The sequence below is a fragment of the Squalius cephalus genome (genome assembly GCF_949319135.1).
Source record: "Squalius cephalus genome assembly, chromosome: 3".
Lineage (NCBI taxonomy): Eukaryota > Metazoa > Chordata > Actinopteri > Cypriniformes > Leuciscidae > Squalius > Squalius cephalus.
This window is the reverse complement of record NC_137124.1, coordinates 23,559,992-23,582,823: the sequence shown is the minus strand read 5'-3', so window position 1 is coordinate 23,582,823 and position 22,832 is coordinate 23,559,992. Positions and strand designations below refer to the sequence as shown.

At 37.6% G+C, this 22,832-nt stretch overlaps 1 protein-coding gene across 30 annotated transcripts in view; it reads left to right on the top strand.

Moving 5' to 3' along the window:
- madd (MAP-kinase activating death domain) overlaps nucleotides 1-22,728 on the top strand; it is a 58,447-nt gene extending 35,719 nt beyond the window's left edge. For 4 of the 30 annotated variants that reach the window (XM_079866990.1, XM_079866983.1, XM_079866985.1 and 1 more), the window contains 20 exons: nucleotides 1,877-1,985; nucleotides 2,936-3,122; nucleotides 3,231-3,381; nucleotides 3,730-3,933; nucleotides 5,439-5,495; nucleotides 7,143-7,243; nucleotides 7,362-7,445; nucleotides 8,711-8,869; nucleotides 9,883-10,000; nucleotides 10,517-10,579; nucleotides 11,252-11,372; nucleotides 11,722-11,827; nucleotides 12,438-12,548; nucleotides 12,655-12,762; nucleotides 12,878-13,042; nucleotides 13,195-13,267; nucleotides 14,424-14,530; nucleotides 17,250-17,319; nucleotides 18,989-19,035; nucleotides 20,008-22,728. In XM_079866990.1, coding sequence (XP_079723116.1) covers nucleotides 1,877-1,985; nucleotides 2,936-3,122; nucleotides 3,231-3,381; nucleotides 3,730-3,933; nucleotides 5,439-5,495; nucleotides 7,143-7,243; nucleotides 7,362-7,445; nucleotides 8,711-8,869; nucleotides 9,883-10,000; nucleotides 10,517-10,579; nucleotides 11,252-11,372; nucleotides 11,722-11,827; nucleotides 12,438-12,548; nucleotides 12,655-12,762; nucleotides 12,878-13,042; nucleotides 13,195-13,267; nucleotides 14,424-14,530; nucleotides 17,250-17,319; nucleotides 18,989-19,035; nucleotides 20,008-20,121 — 2,255 coding nt within the window. In that variant the 3' untranslated portion in view covers nucleotides 20,122-22,728. Of the gene's footprint in view, nucleotides 1-1,876; nucleotides 1,986-2,935; nucleotides 3,123-3,230; nucleotides 3,382-3,729; nucleotides 3,934-5,438; nucleotides 5,496-7,142; nucleotides 7,244-7,361; nucleotides 7,446-8,710; nucleotides 8,870-9,882; nucleotides 10,001-10,516; nucleotides 10,580-11,251; nucleotides 11,373-11,721; nucleotides 11,828-12,437; nucleotides 12,549-12,654; nucleotides 12,763-12,877; nucleotides 13,043-13,194; nucleotides 13,268-14,423; nucleotides 16,416-17,249; nucleotides 17,320-18,988; nucleotides 19,036-20,007 lie in introns of those variants that run through there. The other 26 variants (XM_079866970.1, XM_079866969.1, XM_079866984.1 and 23 more) reach the window with 15 other exon arrangements.
- The last annotated feature ends 104 nt before the right edge of the window (nucleotides 22,729-22,832 follow it).

The following is a 22,832-nucleotide window of genomic DNA, read 5'->3' as shown; positions in this document are numbered from 1 at the left end:
TATTTATTTAATCAAAAATGCAATAAATACAGTATATTTAAATACAGTAAATATAGTAATATTGTGAAATATTACAATCTAGAGTAACTTATTGCAAGTTAGTAATAATTACAATAAGATTATAATTTAATATTACAGTTTATTACAGAAATGTTTAGTTTATCTCAAGGTGTCCTTGTTACAGTGTAATTATACATTTAAATACCGTGTAATATTAATTAACTACATGTGATTACTAGGGTTTGGATAAGGTTTGGTTTAGGGTTAGTTGCATGTAATTATGCATAATGTATAGTAATTACTATAGAAACTACATGTAAAATGTATCAAGGACACTAAAATAAAGTGTTACCCAAAAATTATTACAATTTACAGTTACTATTTTTTTTTTTTTTTTATGAATTCCTGTGATGGCAAAGATGAATTTTCAGAAATCTTCATTTTAGATCTTCCAGAAATCATTCAGGAAACTCAAATATTTTTTATTGTCATTGTTGAAAACACTTTGAAAACGCAGATTAATATTTTTGTGGAAACTGTTTGACATTTTCAGGATATTTTGATGATAAGAAAGAAAGAAAGACATTTATTTTGTAACATTATAAATGTTAACCATACGGTTACATTTGATTAATTTAATGCATCCTTACTGGCCTCAAACTTTTGAACCGTAGAATATATATAAAGGACATATACTAGTTATATGATATATTATGAGGTGTAATGCAGCTTGTCACAGTAGAGCCGCAGTGCACTGAGCCACGTGAATGATTAGCTGTCCACTGGATATTCAGCATAGATAGTTTATCTCATTAAATAACAATAAATGACTGATCCTCCTAGCAGGCTTCAACACATAATTCATGCATTTGGTTTTACTCCTATAAATTGTTTCGAAATGCATCTTTGGCAAGTTTGTAATAGCATATAGTTATTCATACTTCATTGTGTGGCTTGTTAGTCTTGTCTAAAAATATTTCCTGGCCCAATCTAACATGTAATCTGCCACGCAGTGTGAAATGTGTGTGAACATGGCCGTCTTTTAATGCCCTTATATGTAGCACAAGCCATCAATGCACTGGCTGTGCTTTATGCATGTGAATCTTCAGATCTATGCACAGAGGCTGGATAGACACACACTCTGAATTGATTTGTGTGTGTTAGTGTATGTGCTGTTGTCGTACACTCACAGCTATAGGAAGTGTGTGTTGTATGATCATCTAAACTGAGAGGGCTTATTTCATTCTTTTTATTGTGTTGTTTCTTGTTGCCATCCAGTCTGTTTCTCACTCACACATTCTTCCACTCATTTTTCTCAATCTGTTCTTTGCTTGTATGTGTGTGTTTGCACCAACCAGCGTCATTGCTCCTGTACTGTAGCTCTCCTTACTGCTCCAGTCCTTGAGTCGCCCGCTGTCAACGTTAGCGTCATTAGTCATGTAATACCCCCATACTGCAGTGTCCAAAATACTGAGGTGCAAAAGAATATCTGCAAGTTTCAAGTTAAAAGCTGTGTGTGTGTGTTGTCCTTTACTTATATTGATTCTATACTATTACCAGACACAAGATTAAAACATCTGTGTGGGGGCCTTAGACTGCATTGTGTGTCTTAATGCTGTAGTCATTGTGTTTCTGCTGTGGTGATTTTAGATGTGTGTTTTCAAGTGAAATGTGAATTTTTAACTAAAGATTTAAAATGAATTCACTCTTTTGTGTGTGTGTGCGCGTGTGCGTGTGTGCGTGTGTGTGTGTGTGTGGGGGGGTAGGTTGGTGGATGGGTGGGTATTGACACATGGAAGCAGGTTCCATGTGACAGGCATACATACATACATGTAAGGTCTATGTCCAGTCTCACAAAGTGAATGTTCTGTTATAGGGGCACGAGCTCCCAGAGCGCTGGTAGATCAGAAATCCTCTGTTATTAAGCACAGCCCCACCGTCAAGAGAGAGTCTCCATCTCCTCAGGGTAGAGCCAACAACACCAGGTACTGCATATTTCTTCATTTATGCACTATTATCCAAAACATCTTGCAAATTAGACAAATACAAGCAGATGTGATTAATCCAAATGAAAAAAGTTATAAGAGTAGTGCTACCATACTTATGGTAGGGGGTAATTATGATAAATGTTTTTTCAGGATTCTTTGATGAATAGAAAGTTCGGTAACACTTTAGTTTAGGCTTCAATTCAACACTATTAACTTGTTGCTTATTAGCATTCATATAACTAGGATATTGGCTGTATATTAGTGCATAAAGCACATATTAATGCCTTATTCTGCATGGCCTTATTCTGCATGACCTTATTCTACATCCCTTAATCCTACCCAATACATAAAAACTTGACAACTACCTTACTAAGTATTAATAAGCAGTAATTAGGAGTATATTGAAGGGAAGGTCATAGTTAATTGTGAGAACTGGACCCTAATCTAAAGTGTGACCGTAAGTTCAAAAGAACATCATTTATTTGAAATAGAAATATTTTTAACATCATAAACATCATTGACACTTTTGATCAGTTAAATGCGTAACTGAATGAATAAATGAATGGTAGTGTATGTACACTCACGTGCCACTTTACTAGGTATACCTTAAGAACTTTCTTAAATCTTCGTGGCATAGATTCAACCAGGTGCTGGAAACATTACTCAGAGATTTTGGTCCATATTGACATGATAGCATCACGCAGTTGCTGCAGATTTATCGGCTGCACGTCCATGATGCGAATCTCCCAATCCACCCCATCCCAAAGTTGCTCTATTGGATTGAGATCAACCATACTTACCACTCACTGGATATTTTCTCTATTTTTGGACCAACCCTAGAAATGGTTGTGCGTGAAAATCCCAGGATATGAGCAGTTTCTTTTGAGTGCCTATGAAGTGAATATGTGGCTCTTGCTCCATTAAACCTGGTCTTTTATGCTGTGCAGTGAGAACCAGCAGTTTCTTAAGGAGGTGGTCCAGAGCGTGCTCGATGGGCAGGGTGTGGGCTGGCTCAACATGAAGAAGGTACGCCGCCTGCTAGAGAACGAACAGCTGCGTGTCTTTGTGCTGAGTAAACTCAACCGTGCTGTCCAATCAGAGGAAGACGCTCAGCAGGAAGTTATAAGAGATGTGGTGAGTTAGAAATGACGAGTCAAACAAGTTGATGCTGAGCTAAAGCAAAACTCAATTTTTTTACTCATGTTTTGCTTATTATATCTTTTTGTGTACCTATACGTATAGGAGATAAGCAGGAAAGTGTACAAAGGCATGTTGGACCTATTAAAGTGCACAGTGTCCAGTTTGGAGCACTCTTACACTAATGCTGGCCTAGGAGGCATGGCCAGCGTCTTCAGTCTGCTAGAGATAGCGCGCACCCACTACCAAACCAAAGGTAACCTTCATTTGAATGTCAAAATTAAGCAAAAATCTTAATGTTTAGCATTAAACGTGGTTTCTGCCTGCAGTCAGACCAATAGATATATAACAACACAAAGAGTTTCCACTTTCTAGAAGGTTCTTGTTCCTCTTCTTCACAGCCATTTGCAGCTTGGTGTCAGTCACTCTACAAGCTATTTACATAATCTTGGGTTTCAGCCTTTTTTCCATATTTGTTTAGAGAAATCACCTGTAACCTACCTTTAAATTTTACTTCTATCCCTTTGTCTCCATGTGTCTTTGCTATTTCCTCTTCTTTCTATTTCCCTGCTCTATTTCCTCTGTGCCCGCTTGTGGCTCACAGACCTAGACAAGCGGAAACGGAGCCCCACAGAGGGGATTAACAGCCCAGGCAGTAAGGAGAGCCCATCAGGCCGAATGGAGAGCGCCAGGGCGGCAGGCGTGCTCCTGGTACCCCGTATACAATTGCCACCACCCTCCTCTGGGAAATCGCCACGGCAGTTTGATACACGGAGTCTGAACGAAGAGAATTTTATTGCCTCTATTGGTGTGTAAACAGCAGTCCTCATTGCATGCCCCCCCCTTCTCGCTGCTTGTTATGTTCCCTGAGCTCTCTGGGGGCCACGTGTCCCTTAGGGCCGCTTCCTCTATTTCATTAACTGTCTACACTGACTTTGTGCCAAAACTTAAGAACTACAATGGCTCAAGTGTTCCCTCACCTGAAAATGTTAATTCTGTCATCAGTTACTCATCCTCATGCCATTCCAAACCTGTATGACTGACTTTCTTCTGCAGAACAAAAAAAGAAAAGATATTTTAAAAGTCAGTGGTGTTCAAAACATTGACCCAACTGACCTTTTAATGTATAGACAAAAAAAAAATCTACTTTTCTGTTCCACAGAAGAAATAAAGTCACACAGATTTGCAACGACTTGAGGATAAGTAAATAATGACAGAATTTCATTTTTGAATGAACTCATACATTATAGTATGAGTGATCCTTCCAGAATCATTGACAACTTCTGCAGTTCTGTAGCTTTTGGAGCCAACAAATATTTTAAGGGGGCATTGGTTGGTGTAGACACATTACTGGAATATTGTGATGCATACGAACCTAATTTACGTAGACAACTTCCGGAATGTTCAGCGTGTGTTTTTTCAAATCCTGTTTGCCAGTCCTGACTCACCTTAAATCCATTAGATGCATGTTAGTGAAAGACTCTATGTAGCCGAGAGTGAAATAGTGGGACGGTGAAGGTCTTGGACTGTACCACTACTCTCTATAAAAGGGTCCTGAGCTGTTGTTTCCCCTGTTAACAGTCCTATGATGATCCCTAAAGCTAACCGCAGACACCTGCTTCCATTTGAAACACCTGGAGTGGCTTGTGGATTTTTAGGCCCAGGCCTCTGATTGGCGGTCATATCTGGGTCTGTGTACAGGGGATCGTCCACCACCCCCTCTCCAAACCCCAACCCTCATTACCTTGCCTTGTTTGTCCTTCGGTAATAATGCACCTGCAATTCTACGGAATGTCTTTGAGACTGCACGCCCTGCTTTTGCTACACCTCATTTCACTCACCAGCTGTGAGGCTGATTTGTCGTTCTCATCTCATGCCTTTTGCACCTCCCAGACCATCCACCCTCACCTTGGAGAGCCATTGCCCATTATGGATGACAAGAATGGGGAAAGAAAACCAAGACATGAGGCAGATTTTTTGTGAAATCCATCATTTTGGCTCTTCAGGAACAGGGTTGCATAGCTTAGGATGTTTTGTAATGGGACCCGTAATGGGACCCCACTAGATTTAAATGATTGGATGGTTTTACAAGACATCAGATCCTTCATTTAGATTGCATATTGCTATGCGGACATTGCAAAACATCCTTACATTTTGAAAATGAGACTTTACACTTGATCAGTTTTATTTATTGTTTTTTTATTATTATTATTTTTCTCTTAAAAACAGCTCATCCTCCATATCTGACAATTCAACCGGCTCTCTGATTCTCTCTCTGTCTTTCTCTCCTTGCTTGCAATGCATCTTGGGTAGAATTGTGGAGCAAGCACCAGGATAACAGAAAGCAAAAAGCTTTGGAAAAAGAACAGAGTAAGATCACTTCCCTAAGCACCCAATTAGACTTTCCTTTGCAGAACTGCAAAACAGGGAATCTGTCCTTCTACCTGCACCAGTCCTCTTCCCTTAAACCACTTTCTATTGTGGGTAGAAACAGAATCTGCCCCCAAATACTCAACTACTTCTCAAAAAGGCCATTTAAACATGTGGCCCAAACATTTTGTCAAGGAAGGTATATATACGGTACATGGGTATATAGATGCAAAGTTAAAATGGCGATCCATCCAAAGTCAATTTTGAGGTATAAAATAAGCCCTGTACATATTGAAATGGAATCAATATTTGGGCCAATATTTCTTAGTGTGCAAATCTGACTCTTGACTAGGGATGTGCATTTTGGTTTATTTGACTTCTTGAGTACTTGACAGATATTGAGTACTTGTGTCAGAAAGTCTTTTTTGCAATTATATCGCGTCTTAGTGTTTTTTTTTAACGTCTCACTCAGTGTTTTTATGATTTGAGTATTTTTTTATTTATTTTTTACTCATTTAAAATAGTTCTTGACCCCTGGGCTAGAATGCGTTCCTGTGAATACACAGCGTTCTAAGCGCCGTTGCTCACGCAGACTGAAAGTCAAGACTCTGTGTATAGGTGCCTTCCAATCAAAGCAATCACACTGCAAAGTACCACCTGATATTCTGTTTTAACCAATCACAAAATAATTATTAATCAATGCTATCACTTCCCAGTACTCAGGTACTCATGCCCATTCCTACTCTTGACTGGTTTGCTCTGTGTTTTACTTGGCAACTTGTCATTTCTTTAAAGCATTCATATTTTTCAACCATGATTGAGTAGATTTATCTCACATGTACTTAGATTTTTTTGAGTTACCACATTTGGTTTATTTTTAATTCTTATCAGGTGGTATAAATAAATGGTAATCAGGTTATTTTTGAGGAGATTAGTATTGTTTATATTTTATTTACAGTTACTTCTCAATGATTGACACTGAACACAGGCATACATTGTCTTTGGTTTTCCACATCATTTTACTTATACTTACTATATTTTGATGCAAGTATGAGATGTGAGATAAACTACAATCATGTCAGATTTCAGTTACTTGTTTCAGTCGAGTATTAAAAGAGTTTCAAAGATCACATGCATTCTGTTTCGCTTGGCTAATTTTACAGTGGAAGATTTAGAGTACAGCTTAAGTATTATTTTTTTGGTCTTGATGCCTCGTACAGCGTAATCAGTTGTAACCAAGTTGGGGTTTGCAAGCACAATATAGGTTTCTTCATTTAAGAAGCAGTGAGTGCGCTAGTAGCATCTGAAGCTTCCTCCTGTTCGATTAGTTGACTGTGTTTGCCTGCATGTGTGACTGCTTTTGTCTAGCATTCCTGTGTGTGAACTGATCTGGCCCACTGTCAGCTGATGTGCTTCTGTGAGTTTCCCCAATATGACCCCAAGCATTATTTGTGTCTGTCTGTCTGCTCAGCATAGTCTAATGAGTGGCAGCTGGCTGAAATGGCATTATTCCCTACGATGAAACCGATAACTTTCATGTCGCTCTGTAGAACAGAGATGGCTTCAGCTCACTGTTAGTCATGTGATGTCCCAGAATGCAGAGCAGAGAGTTAATGGATGGAAAAGCTGATTGTATGTTTCCTACAGGGGCCGATGGAGCAAAACAGCGTCTAGAAGGTGGAGACACTGATGAAAAGAAATCACAGATCAGTGCTGACAGTGGCCTCAGTGTGACGTCTGGTTCACAGGTTGGTGTTAACCTAATATCACAATATAAATCGACTGTTTGATTTTATTTTGAAGTTGAATGCATGGAAATATACCTATGCATACTATTTCATGTATGTTCCCTTATCCCTTCTCCAGAAGAGTGATACAGAGTCCCTGGCGAGCTCCGAGCCTCCTGCTCTGACGAGAAGCAACAGTCAGGACTCAGAGGCTAGCACAGTGGTAGGGCACGGCCAATACTGAGACGGCCAAAACTCAATCTGTATATCCAAATTATATGTAGTTCCCACTGACAGTTCTCTTACAGCTTTTACAGTCTTGTTCTTTCTTTCTTTCTTTCTTTCTTTCTTTCTTTCTTTCTTTCTTTCTTTCTTTCTTTCTTTCTTTCTTTCTTTCTTTCTTTCTTTCTTTCTTCTTGCGTTGTAGACAAGTTTTTTACTTTCTCTTTGTGCTCATGGATAGTTCACTTAAAAATGTGTCATGATTTACTCTTTACTCAAATAAATGTAGCCTTGGTGAGCGTAAAAGACTTCTTTAAAAAAAAAAAATCATACCAACCCAAAACATTGGAACAGTAGTGTAAAAAAAAGAAATTTTAATTTATTTTGTTTCACCAAAAAAAAAAAATCATACAGATTTTTTATATACAGTGCTATGCATAAGTTTAGACACCCATGCTAAAGTTGACTAAAAAGAGGAATAAAAAATCATCTTTTGAAAATTGAACTTAATGCCTTAATTTAAAAAATTAGGAAAAATCCAACCTTTAAGGACACCAATTTTCTTTGTGAATGAATAATTTTTAAGTATTTTTTATTTTATTTTATTTTTAGGATACTATGCATCCTGATAAAGTTCCCTTGGCCTTTGGAATTAAAATAGCCCCACATCATCACATAGCCTTCACCATACCTAGAGATTGGCATGGAGTACTTTCCATAAGATCATCTCTCAATGCAAATCAAACTAGCTATTAGGCTAACTGAAATAAAACCATGCCAATCTCTAGGTATGGTGAAGGCTATGTGATGATGTGGGGCTATTTTAATTCCAAAGGCCAAGGGAACTTTATCAGGATGCATAGTATCCTAAAAAAAAAATTAAAAAAAATACTTAAAAATAAAAATCTGCCTGACTCTATGGGAATTTAACATAGGGGTGTCCAAACTTATGCACCCTGTATTTTAAGGAAGAACATTTATTTATTTACGATACATTATTCATTCACAAAGAAAATTGGTGTCCTTAAAGGTTGGATTTTTCCTAATTTTTTAAATTAAGGCATTAAGTTCAGTTTCCAAAAGATGATTTTTTTATTCCTCTTTTTAGTCAACTTTAGTATGGGTGTCTAAACTTATGCATAGCACATATATATATATATATATATATATATATATATACATATAGTACATTTTTTTCCCTTTAAGAAGTCATAAAATCTCTCTTGTTTGCTGTACTATTGCTGATCTCTGACTTTGGATCTGTAGGTGAGTAACAGCTCAGGTGAAACACTGGGTGCGGACAGCGACCTGAGCAGCACAGCTGGAGATGGCCAGACGGGAAGACATGCTCAACATCTCAACCTGTCCCGTGGCACACTGTCTGACAGCGAGATTGAGACCAACCCTGCGACCAGCTCTGTGTTTGTGAGCATCTCTTTCATATCCATATCCACAGGCTTAGTTGCAGTCATCCTCACTATGTCAAAACTGCATGAGTCTTGTGGAAGAACAAGAATTGCGGAACTACTTCTCTCTGTTTATGGATATGACGAGTCACACAGCTGCTGCTGGTGTAAAATATAGGCATACCGTAGTCATTTATGATGAGGCAAAAACACGGTTTGGAAGATGGATTCATCATGTACTCGCTTATTATATAAATTTTTTAAATTTTGCCCAAAATAAGTTACATTGTGTTAGCCTAGAAATCTAGACGCACCCTAGCGGCAGCCAATTTTATTCTGCAGCCAGTGTCGTCTAGCAACACTCCGTTGGCTTGCGAGCTGGAAAAACCAAACTCTAGTCAGGCCAATCACATTGTGTATAGAGTCAGTGGGCGGGCTTAACATAATGACGGCAGAGTTGTGACGGTTCCGCGTGAATTCCCTGCTACTTGAAAACAAAGAAGATGGCTGCTGCTGCTGGCGAACAGTGGTCTTTCGAATCGGCTTCGGCCGTGACTCTGGAAGACTTGAAGTTAAGCTTTTCTTTGAGAAAAGAACAAAGAACGGCACTGAAGTCATTCAAAAAAGGGAGATGTGTTCAGAGTTTTGGCGACCGGATACGGTCTATCAGCTAGCTCCGCTGGTGGGAAAACGCTCTGGTTGGTTGTAGCACTATCCTATTGCGTGCAGAGGGAATTTGAAAGACAACCGTTTATCCCGCCCATTTGAGCCCTGCCAATGGTGTGTTCCCAGACCCAACATCTAGATGTGGGTCTGGCTTGTCAGGTTAACATTGTGTAATGTCCAAAATTACAAATCCAAAAAATTTCGACCGACCATGTGGCAACAAATAAAATAATGAATATGTGAAATACATATTTGAATATTTGTTTAAATATACTGCTGTCCAATGGCTGATCAAATAAATGTGTCTTTGCTGAATAAAAACATGAATTTCTTACCAAAACATTTAAACGGTTGTTTCTCATATAGGGCAAGACCCATATGCTGAAGCCAGGAGTGAAGGGACCTGTTAGTGTCAATAAGGGAGCACCAGCACCGCCCCTTGAGGATGTTAGCATGAGGATCTACCTGTGTGAGGGGCTGCTGGGTAAGAGTTAATCTTCCTCCTTAATCCATTCAGCATTCATTTCCTTTCATTCATTTTGTTTGTTCTCGCACTTTTTTTTTTTTCTTTTCTTCTTCCATGTCCTTACTCACTGCTTTAGTAATCAGCTCTGGTGTATTTTCCAATATCCATGTTAATTCAGAATTATGAGGTATTTCCAAAAGTTGTCCTGTTTGCTTTCCATAATCTTAATGTTTAAAAATTTCTAAAAACATGTCCGCTGCACAGAACAATCCTTTATTACTGTCTAGATTCTGTTTGCAACAGTTAATTCTGTAAACCATGCTTACATACTGACCACTACAGCTTCTCTGTTAATTTGTTCCAAATAAGTCCCTGTATTAACCAGCATGTGATGTATTATTGGTTTGAATATCCCTTACAGCACACAGCTTTGCTTCTAATACTCTAACACTTTCTTTGCCTCCTGTACTGCGGCCTCCTCTTTTTCCCTCTCTCTCCTCTTTTCTTTTTTCTCCTCCATTTAATGCCACGAAGGGCGAGATAAAAGCTCAGTTTGGGACCAACTGGAGGATGCTGCCATGGAAACCTTTTCTCTGAGTATGGATAAACTGTGACCTTTGACATTTTGGATGTGTGTATTTTGGGATTGTAGTATTAGACACTACGTGCCTTCCCTCACATCCATACTATGACTGTGTGTTTAAGCCTTGTATGGAGCATGTAGGGTGTTTGTTTGTTTGTTTGTTTGTTTGTTTTATTATAAATATTTGAATGTATTGGTGTGTGCATGGTATTATTTGCAATTTTGCATGAATGTATGGTACATTTATGGTGCTTGTACCTGAAATTTGATAAGAGAATTAAAATACACAAACCAGACAGATCAGACAAGCCAATTTTGTTTTGTAATTGAATGTGTTTGTGTGAAATTGAGGGGTGATAAAAGCTGCTTGAGAGTATGTGAAAGCTGAAACAATAAGCAGATGTATGGAGGCGTGTGTTAACTCTGTGTTAAAATTAATTTGATAAGGTTTGATAACAAGCTCTATTTATTACAGCATGCTGTGTAGTTGCTTTGGCTTTGCTTGAACTATCTGTGTGTTCATTTTTGTAGGGTTTTTAGTGTAATATCCAAATCATTTTAGTTTTATAACTTTATGGTTTTGAACATCTGACGTTTACCTTAATAAATGTTCAAGCTGTCATGTTGAATTGAGCTGAAATATTGTTTTATTCAAGTTAAGAGTTAAAATGTGTGTGTATGTGTAGGTAAGGAGCGCTCTACTCTGTGGGATCAGGTGCAGTTCTGGGAGGATGCCTACTTGGATGCCGTAATGTTGGAACGGGAAGGAATGGGGATGGATCAGGGACCACAAGAAATGATTGACAGGTTAGTGTGTTCTGTAAGTGTTCACACTGATTCGAAAGCAATAAAAACAACACAAAATAGGTATAAAAGCTAGCCCAACATGAATTTCAGCATTCAGAATTGTCTGATTTGAAAAGTATACATACAGTATCTCAATGAAAGCACAATGCATACTGGTTGTTCACATGCTTTCAAGCTAATTACACCCATCTGACACTGCTTGAATGTTTTTCATATGTTCCACTCTGTAAAATGACAACATTTTGCAATGGTTTGAATTAGCTTTTTGGTCATGCTAGGATTCAGATGTAAACTGTGCTGTTGTATTTTGATTACGCTGTCCAAACATGACTGTGCTGTGGTCTATCAGATATCTGTCTCTGGGAGATCATGACCGCAAGAGACTGGAGGACGATGAGGACAGACTGCTGTCCACTCTCCTGCACAACATGATCGCCTACATGCTTATGATGAAGGTATACACAAACACTCACTCTCATTCCTTCGAATATACTTGAATCAATACGGATATTAGTGAACAGTTTGGGGTAAGAAATCAATGCTTTTATTCAACCGAATGACTACTTTTGAATCAAATTTTTATTGTAGTTTTGATGGCGTTTTAACAATGTATGTATAGATTTATAGATTTTTTTGTTGTTGTAAAGAAATAAAAACTTCACCAAGGACGCATTAATTTGATCAAAAGTCCCTGTAAAAATGTTTCTTTCTTTTCATCAAAGAATCCTGAACAAAGAGTACATGATTTCTACTATAATATCAAGCAGCATAATTGTTTTCAACATTGATAAAAAATAAGAAAAGTTTCAAATCAGCAATGATGTCTGTATAATCGTGTGACATTGAAGACTGGGAGTAATGGCTGCTGAAAATTCTGCTTTTCCATCATAGGAATAAAATACATTTTGAATTGTAATAATGTTTCACAATATTACTGTATTTTTGACCAAATAAATGCAGCCTTGGTTGGGCATAAGAGACTTGTTTCAAAAACATGAAATAGCTTGCTGACCCCAAACTTTTGTTCAGTCATGTACTCGAACTATTACTGCTCCATTTATCTAGGTCAGTAAAAATGACATCAGGAAGAAGGTACGGCGTCTTATGGGGAAATCTCACATCGGCCTCACACACAGTCAGGAGGTCAATGAAGTCCTGGACCGCCTTGCAAATTTGGTAAGAGCCGGTCAGATGAAAAGTTGCAGCTGTTGCATGTAAGCCAGTAGCCGAACATATTATGATCAGGTTATGAGTGATTGACAGATTGTGTGTTTTGCTGCAGAGTGGCCGAGAGCTTTCCCTCAGGCCAAGTGGAAGCCGGCACATTAAGAAGCAGACATTTGTTGTGCATGCTGGGACTGATACAACTGGTGACATATTTTTCATGGAGGTAGGAGTTTTGTGTGTCTGCATGCCTCCTTTTTTATTCTATTTAACTTGTCTGCATGAAAATATATTGTAAATGAGCATTCAGTCCTTCTTTCCTCTTCCTCGTGTGCGTTTAGGTGTGTGACGACTGCATCGTCTTGCGCAGTAACATTGGCACAGTCTATGAGCGCTGGTGGTATGAGAAGCTCATTAATATGACCTACTGTCCCAAGACCAAAGTTTTGTGTCTGTGGAGGAGGAACGGCCAAGAGACACAGCTTAACAAGTTCTACACCAAGAAGGTGAGACGAACATCAATGCAAAGGCATACTGTAGTACACACATCCCCTCTCACTCTCAATTCACAGATTATGCATTGTTTCAGTATTGTTTCTAGTGTAATTAAGTCTCAATTACTGCACTTCACCTCTCTTTCTGTGTTTTTTGTGTTAAGTGTCGGGAACTGTACTACTGTGTTAAAGACAGCATGGAGCGTGCTGCTGCACGACAACAAAGCATCAAACCAGGTACGTTGTGTTTTTTGCACACTACACTTCAAAAGGTTTGTGGTTGGTAAGATATATATATATATATATATATATATATATATATATATATATATATATTAGGGCTGTCAAACGATTAATCGCGATTAATCGCATCCAAAATAAAAGTTTGTGTTTACATAATATATGTGTGTGTACGGTGTATAATTATTTTCTATATATAAATACACACACATGCATGTATATATTTAAGAAAAATGTGTTATTTATATATAAAATATTTATATATAATATAAATTATATATAATATAAATATATATACACAGTATATACATGCAAATATTTCTTAAATATATACATGCATGTGTGTGTATTTATATATCGAAAATAATTATACAACGTACACACACATATATTATGTAAACTTTTATTTTGGATGCGATTAATCGCGATTAATCGTTTGACAGCCCTAATATATATATATATATATATATATATATATATATATATATATATATATATATATATATATATATATATATATATATATATATATATAATAAATATTGAAAGTATTTTCGTTTCATAAAAATAAAAAGTACAGTAAAAACAGTATACTGTATGTTGTGAAATACTACGATTTGTTACATTATTGCAATTATTAAAATAACTGTTTTCTGTGATGGCAAAGCTGAATACTCAGGAGCCGTTACTCCAGTCTTCAGTGTCACATGATCCTTAAGAAATCTAATATGATAATAAGATGTCATTTTGCTGCTTAATATTTTTTGGTGGAAACCGTAATACATTGTTTTCACGATTCTTTGATGAATGTAAAGTTTGAAAGAAAAGCATTTCTTTAAACTATAAATCTTTTGTAACATTATACATGCCTTTACTCTTATTTTTGATCAATGTAATGTCTTTGCTGAATAAAAAGTATTAATTTTATTTAAACAAATCTTACTGACCCCATTTTTTTTGCACTGGTAGTGTATGTGTTTGTAGGGTAAATTTAGGTAAAATGGACCACTTTTTGACAATCATCTCAATAAAAGTGGCCTGATTTACCTGAATTCACCCTTTTGTTTTTTTTAAATATAAAATCTTCTTCTTGTTCGAATATTTTTTTCCTGAAATTAGTCTCTCTGTTTTTTGTGTGTGTGTCTGTGTGTAGGTCCAGAGCTGGGAGGCGAGTTTCCGGTTCAGGACATGAAGACAGGGGAGGGTGGTCTCCTTCAGGTCACGCTGGAAGGCATCAACCTCAAATTTATGCACAGCCAGGTAAGAGGTGTCGCCTTTATCGTAATCATGACAAAGTGCTTGCCAAATTCAGCACCAACCCTTCCTCTCATTCTCAATCCATTCATTCCCCTGTTTCTCTTTTCTGCCACTTCTTGTCTAAACTCATCTCATCACCTCTCCATAGCTCTTCTCCTTCCTCTCACTCTTTCTTTCTATTTGTGCCTTCCTTCCTCTGAGAAGTTTTTTGGAACAACTCACAAAGTAACAAAAAAATGGGCTGAATAATTAAATACACAGTCAAATCTAAACTCTAAAATAAATGAAAAGCTGGAAGCTTTTTAAAAATGTCTGGAAGCTTTGTTCCTGAAGAATCTCTTTAGAGGAATAGCTGTTGTTGTTGTTGTCGTTGTTTTTTGGCTTTATTTGCTGGATGTTTGTTTTTGGGTTGCTTAATCACAAGCAGAGATTTACTTTTTCAAATGTCAGAACATTCCACCCGCTGTGTGTGTGAGTATGACGTGTTAATGGTCACAGCGCCCGGCTCTGGTCCTTACGGTTTGTGAGTTTTGGTGTGATGTCGGTTTGTTGTGGTGTGCCAGAGGTAAGACGTAGAACCTTGTGCAAAACATATTCAAAGTGGTCATGTACAAAATACATTGCTGGGGAGGTTTAAAAAATACATTTCTTATTTAAAACCACTTTAGGGAGGTTTAGTATTAGTATTTAAAGTATTTAAGTATTTAAAAAAAAAGCTTTAAATTGGTTCTAATGGGAGACAGTCATGTAATGGTTCTTAATAAACCTGATTTTATAGATGCCACTTGTGATTAAGACCATATGGCCTCCTTCTGTGACCTAATACCACTGTTCTGGGACCATTTAACCTGGTTAATTTGACACTTGATACGCTGCTTTTCATAAAGCACATATGTAAAGACATTTCAAAGAGGAGGGAAACTGACCTGCACTGAACGTATTTCTAAAAAACAAAAGTTTTCTTTTTGATTAGAAAAAACGCATATCCCAATAGTGAGCTCCCTTAAGGCGGAAAGCAGTAGTTACATAACGCTGATACTCTGGAAAAGACTGGAATGATTAGCAAACTATGTAAACCTTAAAGCTTTTGTTCTATCTAACATACTAACTTTTTTTTTAAAACTGTTTTCCTAGGTCATAGTCTTCTCTTCAGTTGCTGTAATTACCTAAAGGTATAGTTCTCCAAAAAAAAGAAAATTCTGACATCATTTTCTCACCCTCATGTCATTCCAAACCTTTATGACTTGCTTTCTTCTGTGCTACATGAAAGAAGATATTTTGATGAATGTTTGTAACCTACGTTTCGGTTCCCATTGACCATACAATGGAGGTCGATGAAAACCCAAACAGTTTTTTGTATGTTCTTCAGAAAAAGGAATGCATACAGATTTGGAATGATATGAGGGTGAGTAAATGATGACAGAATTTGAATTGTTGGCTGAACTATCCCTTTAATATACCGTTATGATACATTGGTGCCTCTCTATGGTCACTAGTCAGTTACCTGATTGCAGAGTGCTAACAAGAGTCCAGCATTGTTGAAAACTTTAAGAATCCTCTATGTAGTGTAGTTGTGTGTTGTAATGGTTTTGGCACTATTCTGTTTTGGCTGTAGGCATGTGTGAGGGAGCGGGTCTTCGTTGCTGGTGGAGGAGGCATGGAGGGTAATGGGGTGGGAACACATCAGGGCTTCAAAACTAACATAAACATAATGGCAGATATTAACAGTTAATGCAATATGACTGTTCTTTCTGGATGGAATCAGTGGTTGTAGTTTAATCCTGTAAGAGTGGGCTCGTAGCACCAGAGGGTGTTTTCTGCTCTTTTTGTCCAATAATAATCCAAACCGTTTCTCTCCCATGCTCTCTCCCCCTGCAAGGAGCGGAAGGTACACAACCTCTGCAGTCTGCTTTTTAGCGTAACATTGTCATTTACTTTTTCATTCTTTTCCTTGTTCTGTAGCTTTTCTGGCAGACGTCACTCTTGTGTGCTAATTTTTTTTATGTCTTTTGTATTATTTTCTCTCTCTTTTTGGTTCCTTTTTGGTCTGTCATGTCCTTTTTTTTTTTCTTTTTTCTGATGATGGAATTTTCCATGGATGTCTTTGCATGGGCCCTTTCAGCACGTAGGGGATCAGTGCCATGATTTCGTTCCCACTTTTGGTGCGAATGTTCACAGCTGCAGGTTCATATTAGCTCTTTAGTCTTTAGTGCTTCAAAAATACATTTGTTATACAAGTCTCCAGTGCCTCAAGAACACGTTATACTAAATATTGTAGACAAGGATTGTAAATACGAAGTGATTCTCTTTAAAGCGAGACTCTGAATACTTAGGCTGTTGACTTGATTAATTTAATACAATTTCAAAATTACAAAAAAAAAAATACATCTGGGCTTATTTGAACTCTCTAGCATATAAAGAGACCCATAAATGCTGCTCAGGCGTTGAAACTTTCACAGCTCTCTCCATTTGCGTCACTGGCCCATGTAATCCTGTCAACATGGAAATTTCTCTTTCTGTGCAGTCATATTTTAGTTTTGATAGTTTTTTAACAGCTTGCTTATCATGTTCTTTCTCCGTTTCTCCCTATTTTACAGTTACTAACTGTCCAGATTGTCATCTCTTCAAAAAATACTTTTTGTTTTGTTTTCTCACAAGTGTGTGATTGAGTTGGTAACAGTGTGTCCTGTTGTTTTTTTGTTTGTTTTTTGTTTGTTTTTAGGTTTTCATAGAGCTGAGTCACATTAAAAAGTGCAATACAGTGAAAGGAGTCTTTGTCCTGGAGGAGTTTGGTAATTACCCCCATTTTGATTCTAGGCCTGTACGCGACACAGCAGTAACTCAGTCACATGCAGAGCAGAGTTCTCACGTTCAGTACTGTTAGATGTGGCGGTCAGAACGACACGTGTGAGGTTATAGAAGACAGAAGTAGGACCATAGTTTTAGCTGTTGCTTCATTAATGCACCTTCTGGGGATGAAATGTTGCATAAAATGTGATGCCTAAAAGGAGCAATATCCTATCAGCTCGCATAATCCTGTCCCCCTTGGACCCAAAACCATTTTTTTCGGAGACAACTTTTTTTTATGGGCACTCTATCTCTATTCAGGCCTATTAATTATCAATCATGAAAATATGTTCATTACTGTTTTTTAACTACATATAGCAATGCACAACATACCAGTACCATATCTGTTATTAGCCAGTATTAGTTTTTTTATTATCATTATTTATTTGTGTTGTTCATTTCCTCTTTTTCATACTCTAAAAACTCAAATCAATAATTTTCATTTTAAATCAATAAACATTTCCCTTTCTTTAGCCTAGCACTAACCTGTTAACTAATGCTCTATTTATTAGCTAAAACAAGATATCAACACTGATTTTATCTGGCCTGGAGGAAGGGGTAAAGGATTCTGCAAAGATCTTGAACGACAGCAGCAGCAGCTTTGAGAAATAAGCCACCGTTCAAGTTGTTCTGTGAATAATTCATTGAGCAGCTTAGATTTAGATTGCAGTTGTTTCCTCAGATGCATCTTTTGGAAGGAGTCACAGTTTAAATCAAGAATACGGCTTTAATGTTAGTATTAGAGTTTAGATAATAACTAAACCATGCAAAGATCATTCAACTGGTTCTTTTGGAGATCTGTATGAAGGGAGTAGCAGTGTATGAAATCTCTTCTGTAGTCGTAGGGTCGGCTCTAGACTGGGTTAGTGCTGTGTCTTTGTGCTTCCTTTTTGTAATCCGCCCCTCATCTTTGCTGCTATGAAAACCTTCATTCTCCAGCAGGTAAAGTGCTGTCACCTTTATCTTTTCTTCTTCTCTCCCCTCACCTGTCCTCCTCATTTAACTCTCCATCTGTCATCATCTCTCATACACCCTCTTTCACCACTAATGGCTGTCGACTCCTCATCTGCACTGCACTGCCTTCATGTCAGATGTCGCTTCTCCTAAACTCGAGTTCATACACTCATGCCTGTAGTAAAAGTCATGCCAGTGATGGAAAAACCCAGCAGATCTCGGATTTCCTTCCAACTTCAACTTGCAATGAAATTCCCTCTCTCTTTCTCTCTCTCGGATTTCTCCATCTATCCTCCACCTCTCTTACTCTTTCTTTCTCCTCCTCCTGTGCCTTGATTCAGTTCCCCATTGCATAAGAGTTTCTCAGCTGATGATAAATCCTGTTCAGTCATATGAACTATATGAGTGCTGCTCTTCTGCTGCAAGATTCAGAGCTCTCTTGCTCCGTCTGAAATATGGCAGGGCCAGATATAGATTATTAATAATCATTTGTCATGGGCCGTATGTATGCCTCCCCTCTTCTCTCTTTCTCTCTCTCTCTCTCTCTTTCGCTATGACTCTTTCTTTCTCTCTGTTTCCGCCCCTTGCCCTTGAATAATTAAAATTTGTTATTCCACTGCTGTTGAACTTTTTATTTTGTGTCTTGCACGGGATTTGCAGTTCCTGAAACTAAAGAAGTGGTGATCCATAAATACAAGACTCCTATGGTAAGATTTCAGTATTCATACAATACTATAAACAGTAGGGCTGGGTATCGATACAGATTTTCAGATTCAATCCGATTCACAAGCTCTTAATTCAATTCCGAATCATTTTACGCCTATTTTGGTTGCATAGCAAACTAAACACTATTGATACAAGGACCTTCTACCTTGGTACTGATTCAAACGGATACTGTTTTTTTTTTTTATCATTCAAATAAAAAAATTTTTTATATTTTTGAATGATTCGTTAATAGGGCAAGCTCATAAGAGTAATTTTTCATGAGTAGTCAAGTCACCTTCATTTGTATAGCACATTATACAGTGCAGATTGTTTCAAAGCATCTTCACTGTGATAAACAGGATAATAACAAACAATGATATATCAAATACAGTATGAGACAAATTCAAATTCTGCTGTAAAGCAGCTCTACAGAAGACAACCGTGTCATCATTATCCAGCTCAAGTTACTTCAGTGTTGATTCAGTTCAGTTCAATAACTGTAAAGTTCATCAATTATGAAACGAGTTTAATTCAGCTATAAGCAGTTCTACAGAAGACAATGATCTTGTTATTCAGCTCAATTCAGTTAATTCAATAATGTTGCAAAATTCGTGAATTATGAAACAAAGTCAGCTCTGGTGTCATCATCCAGCTCAATTCAGTTCAAGTTAGTCAGTGCAGTCAAACTGATAATATTATTAAGATTATTAAGTGTCTTTTAAACCCCAACTATGCAAGCCAAAAGCGACAGTGACAAGGAACCCAAACTCCATCAGGTGACTGGTTTCCCTCAAGGCTTTTTTCTCCATATCTCAGTCGCGTGAATACGATGGTCGACCTGGATGTATTTGAGTCACTAAAAAGAACAGGGAAATCCGTGTTTTTACCTAGCCCTACAATACAGTATAGAGTGATATACTTTGTTCCCCTTTTTCACGTAAATAACTCTGTGTTAACGCTTCTGTCTCAAACAGGCAAATCAGATCTGTTACTCGGTGCTCTGCCTCTTCTCCTACATGGCGGCGGTCAAAGGGAAAGAGTCAGAGGGCAAGCCCAAGATGCTGTCCCCTCGTCCACTACCGAGCTAGCACATTTCTCTCCTACGTTTACTTCAGCCCGCTCCTGAACTCCTGCAATACTCCTGTTCAATACAAGCTGATGCTCTTGCCAAGCTCCTTTTAAGAACCTCTGCTCCTGTACCAATTCACATCTAGATGTATTCACACATTCAACACATCTGTCCTAAAAGAAACGACCCATTCATTTAATAGATATTATCACGTACCCGATATAGTATTCCAGTCCGACACTAAAATGCTGGTGTTTCATTCTCATAGTATGTACCAACCAGAACAAGAATAGACTATGAATACTATTGGTTGGCGCCCTCCCATTTATACACTTTTATTTATTGCAGTCGGAGGCATTTGGTTGAATGCACGTCCCATGCGCAGCTCTTGCGAGTTGGCACTGGCATGCCGAGATCAGGCTCTTCAACCTCCTCTGATATCAGTCAACAGGCTGTGTATTTAATATTTATGTGCGAAGTTGTACTGTAAATTCCAGTCTGTTCTGTCTGTTGTGGGTGAAATGTTCAAGTCTTTGCAATCTTGCGCTGCCACGTATGAGGGGTTTGCCTTAACCCTCCGTCCCTTTCCTAAATGTTCGTTTCGCCCTCCTTTACCTGCTGTAAGTGTATCTCTTTAGCTCTTGCCACGTGAGGCTCAAACTACTGTGCTATTTCTGCTGTAAAGTTCCCTGTCTGTGAACTGCTGTGTTAAAATGCATGTCACTTGAAAATAATGAATATTTAAAAAAAGGAAGAAATCTGTACATCCCTGAAGCAATGCTGAAAAAGCAATGGAAATGTTTATGAAAAACTGTAGTTTGTTTTCTAGATGTGCAATACTATCACTAGTGCGTACCAAGAACAAGTCCAGTCACGTCCTTATAGAGTCCATCCACTGTCCATTTTAGTGTCCATAATGAGGTGACAGGCATCGCTTCTATGTTTTCTGTTTGTTTGTTTGTTGCCGTTTTTTGACACAGCAATGAAAATGGCATTATTGATCTAGAAGACAGCTACATTTGGAGATTGTTTGAAAAATGATGGAAAAGTCTTGTCCAAAATGTCTTGTCTGAAGTGTCCTCTTTCTGCTTGTGTGTGTTTGTTAGAAACACAGATGACAAAGAGAGTGTGTGTGTGTGTGTGTTCTTAGAGGTGCAAATTTTCTCTGATCATCTCTTCTTGACTACTAGATTGGGCAGTACAGCTGTCACATTCACATATTTTAATATTATTTTATGTTTTGCTCACATTTTTAATAATTTACATGTATGAATGTGCACACAAAAATAGCTGTTCTTTTGCGTCTCCATTCAGTTCCGTTGTTGTATGCAGACTGTAAATGGCATTGAAAAGCCCACTCACTAATGATTTAGAGATGTAAATAGCACAAAACTGATTTCCCAGAGTCCAAGTCTCCCAAAACGGATGTTTTGAGGTGGACAGTGTATCAGGTCTGTTGTTTGAAAGTGTGAGTGAGAGATACAGTTGCACATTATTTGGGCTTTCATTTCAGTCTGTATTGTTTAGAACCAGAGGCACAGGAATGAATAGAGACATGGATGTAAATATTTCAGCATTTAAAAATATTTATAGAACCTGTACAGCTTTCGCAATATGAAAATAAAAGATGTCCAACCCAAATCTGTGACTGAAAGTAATTTTACTATGTGAATTATAGTTATTATACAAGCTATCAACAGCATCACATACTAATTTATTTTTTATATTAATGGATATTTGCTTCCATAGAATTGATTTTCAGGAGCATTTCAATTTCTATTCATGTCAAATACTTGACTAACTAGAAAATCAACATCACAACACAAATGTAATGTTGTAAAATAAATACTGATTGAATCACTGTTTTACATTTTGTAGTTCAGTTTCAATTTAGTTTTTTTTTTTTTTTTTCATTGTAAGACTTGAGAAATTAGAAAATGCCGGGCAGTCTAGTTGAGGAACGACCACTCCCTGAGAAGACAGGACATTTCTAGAAATTAACATTTGAACTCTCTCTTGTGAAACTAGCACCACCATTCGAGACGCAAGTCTCACCTAAGCAATCCTAATCTACATCTTTTTCCCTTGACCCCCCATTCCCCTGTTCCCCTGCTGAGATCACCTGAAATTCATCCAAAAATCTATATGGTTTAATGTGAACAACCATCATACAGTATTATACATGTTTGGTATCATTTGAAATGTCTCAGTGCGACTGGTACAAAGGTCTCATTCCCAAAGAAGTAAACCAAAAGGTAATAAGGTATTTAAGAGTTTAGAGATAGCTCGCACTCAGAGGAGGGTGTGTCTTCCAGGCAAATGACATCCTGCTCCCAAAGGTGTAAACTCAATGCGAATTCCCATTGTTAGCAAGTGTTTCCATGTGAAAGAAGTTTCTGTCTATATAATGAAATGCAACAAGAGGCTCAGGGCAATTCTGTAACTGATATCAGCCTGTGATGCGGAGAGTGGCCGAGGCTCAGCGTCATGTACTTTCCAATGTCAGGTTCGCATCTTTTCTCTTTATTCCAGAGCATTTGATGTTTTGTATTTATTATCTTTGAACTGATTATGTAATTGGCATGATACATTTACCTGACATAATAAATTGTAAACATTTGATTTTATTCTAACTGACTCTGACATCATTTTCAGTAGTTAAAAAGAATAGTCAAACATTCGCTCACATTTAGTGATGCACAGATATCAATAAAACCTTTTCATTTATGG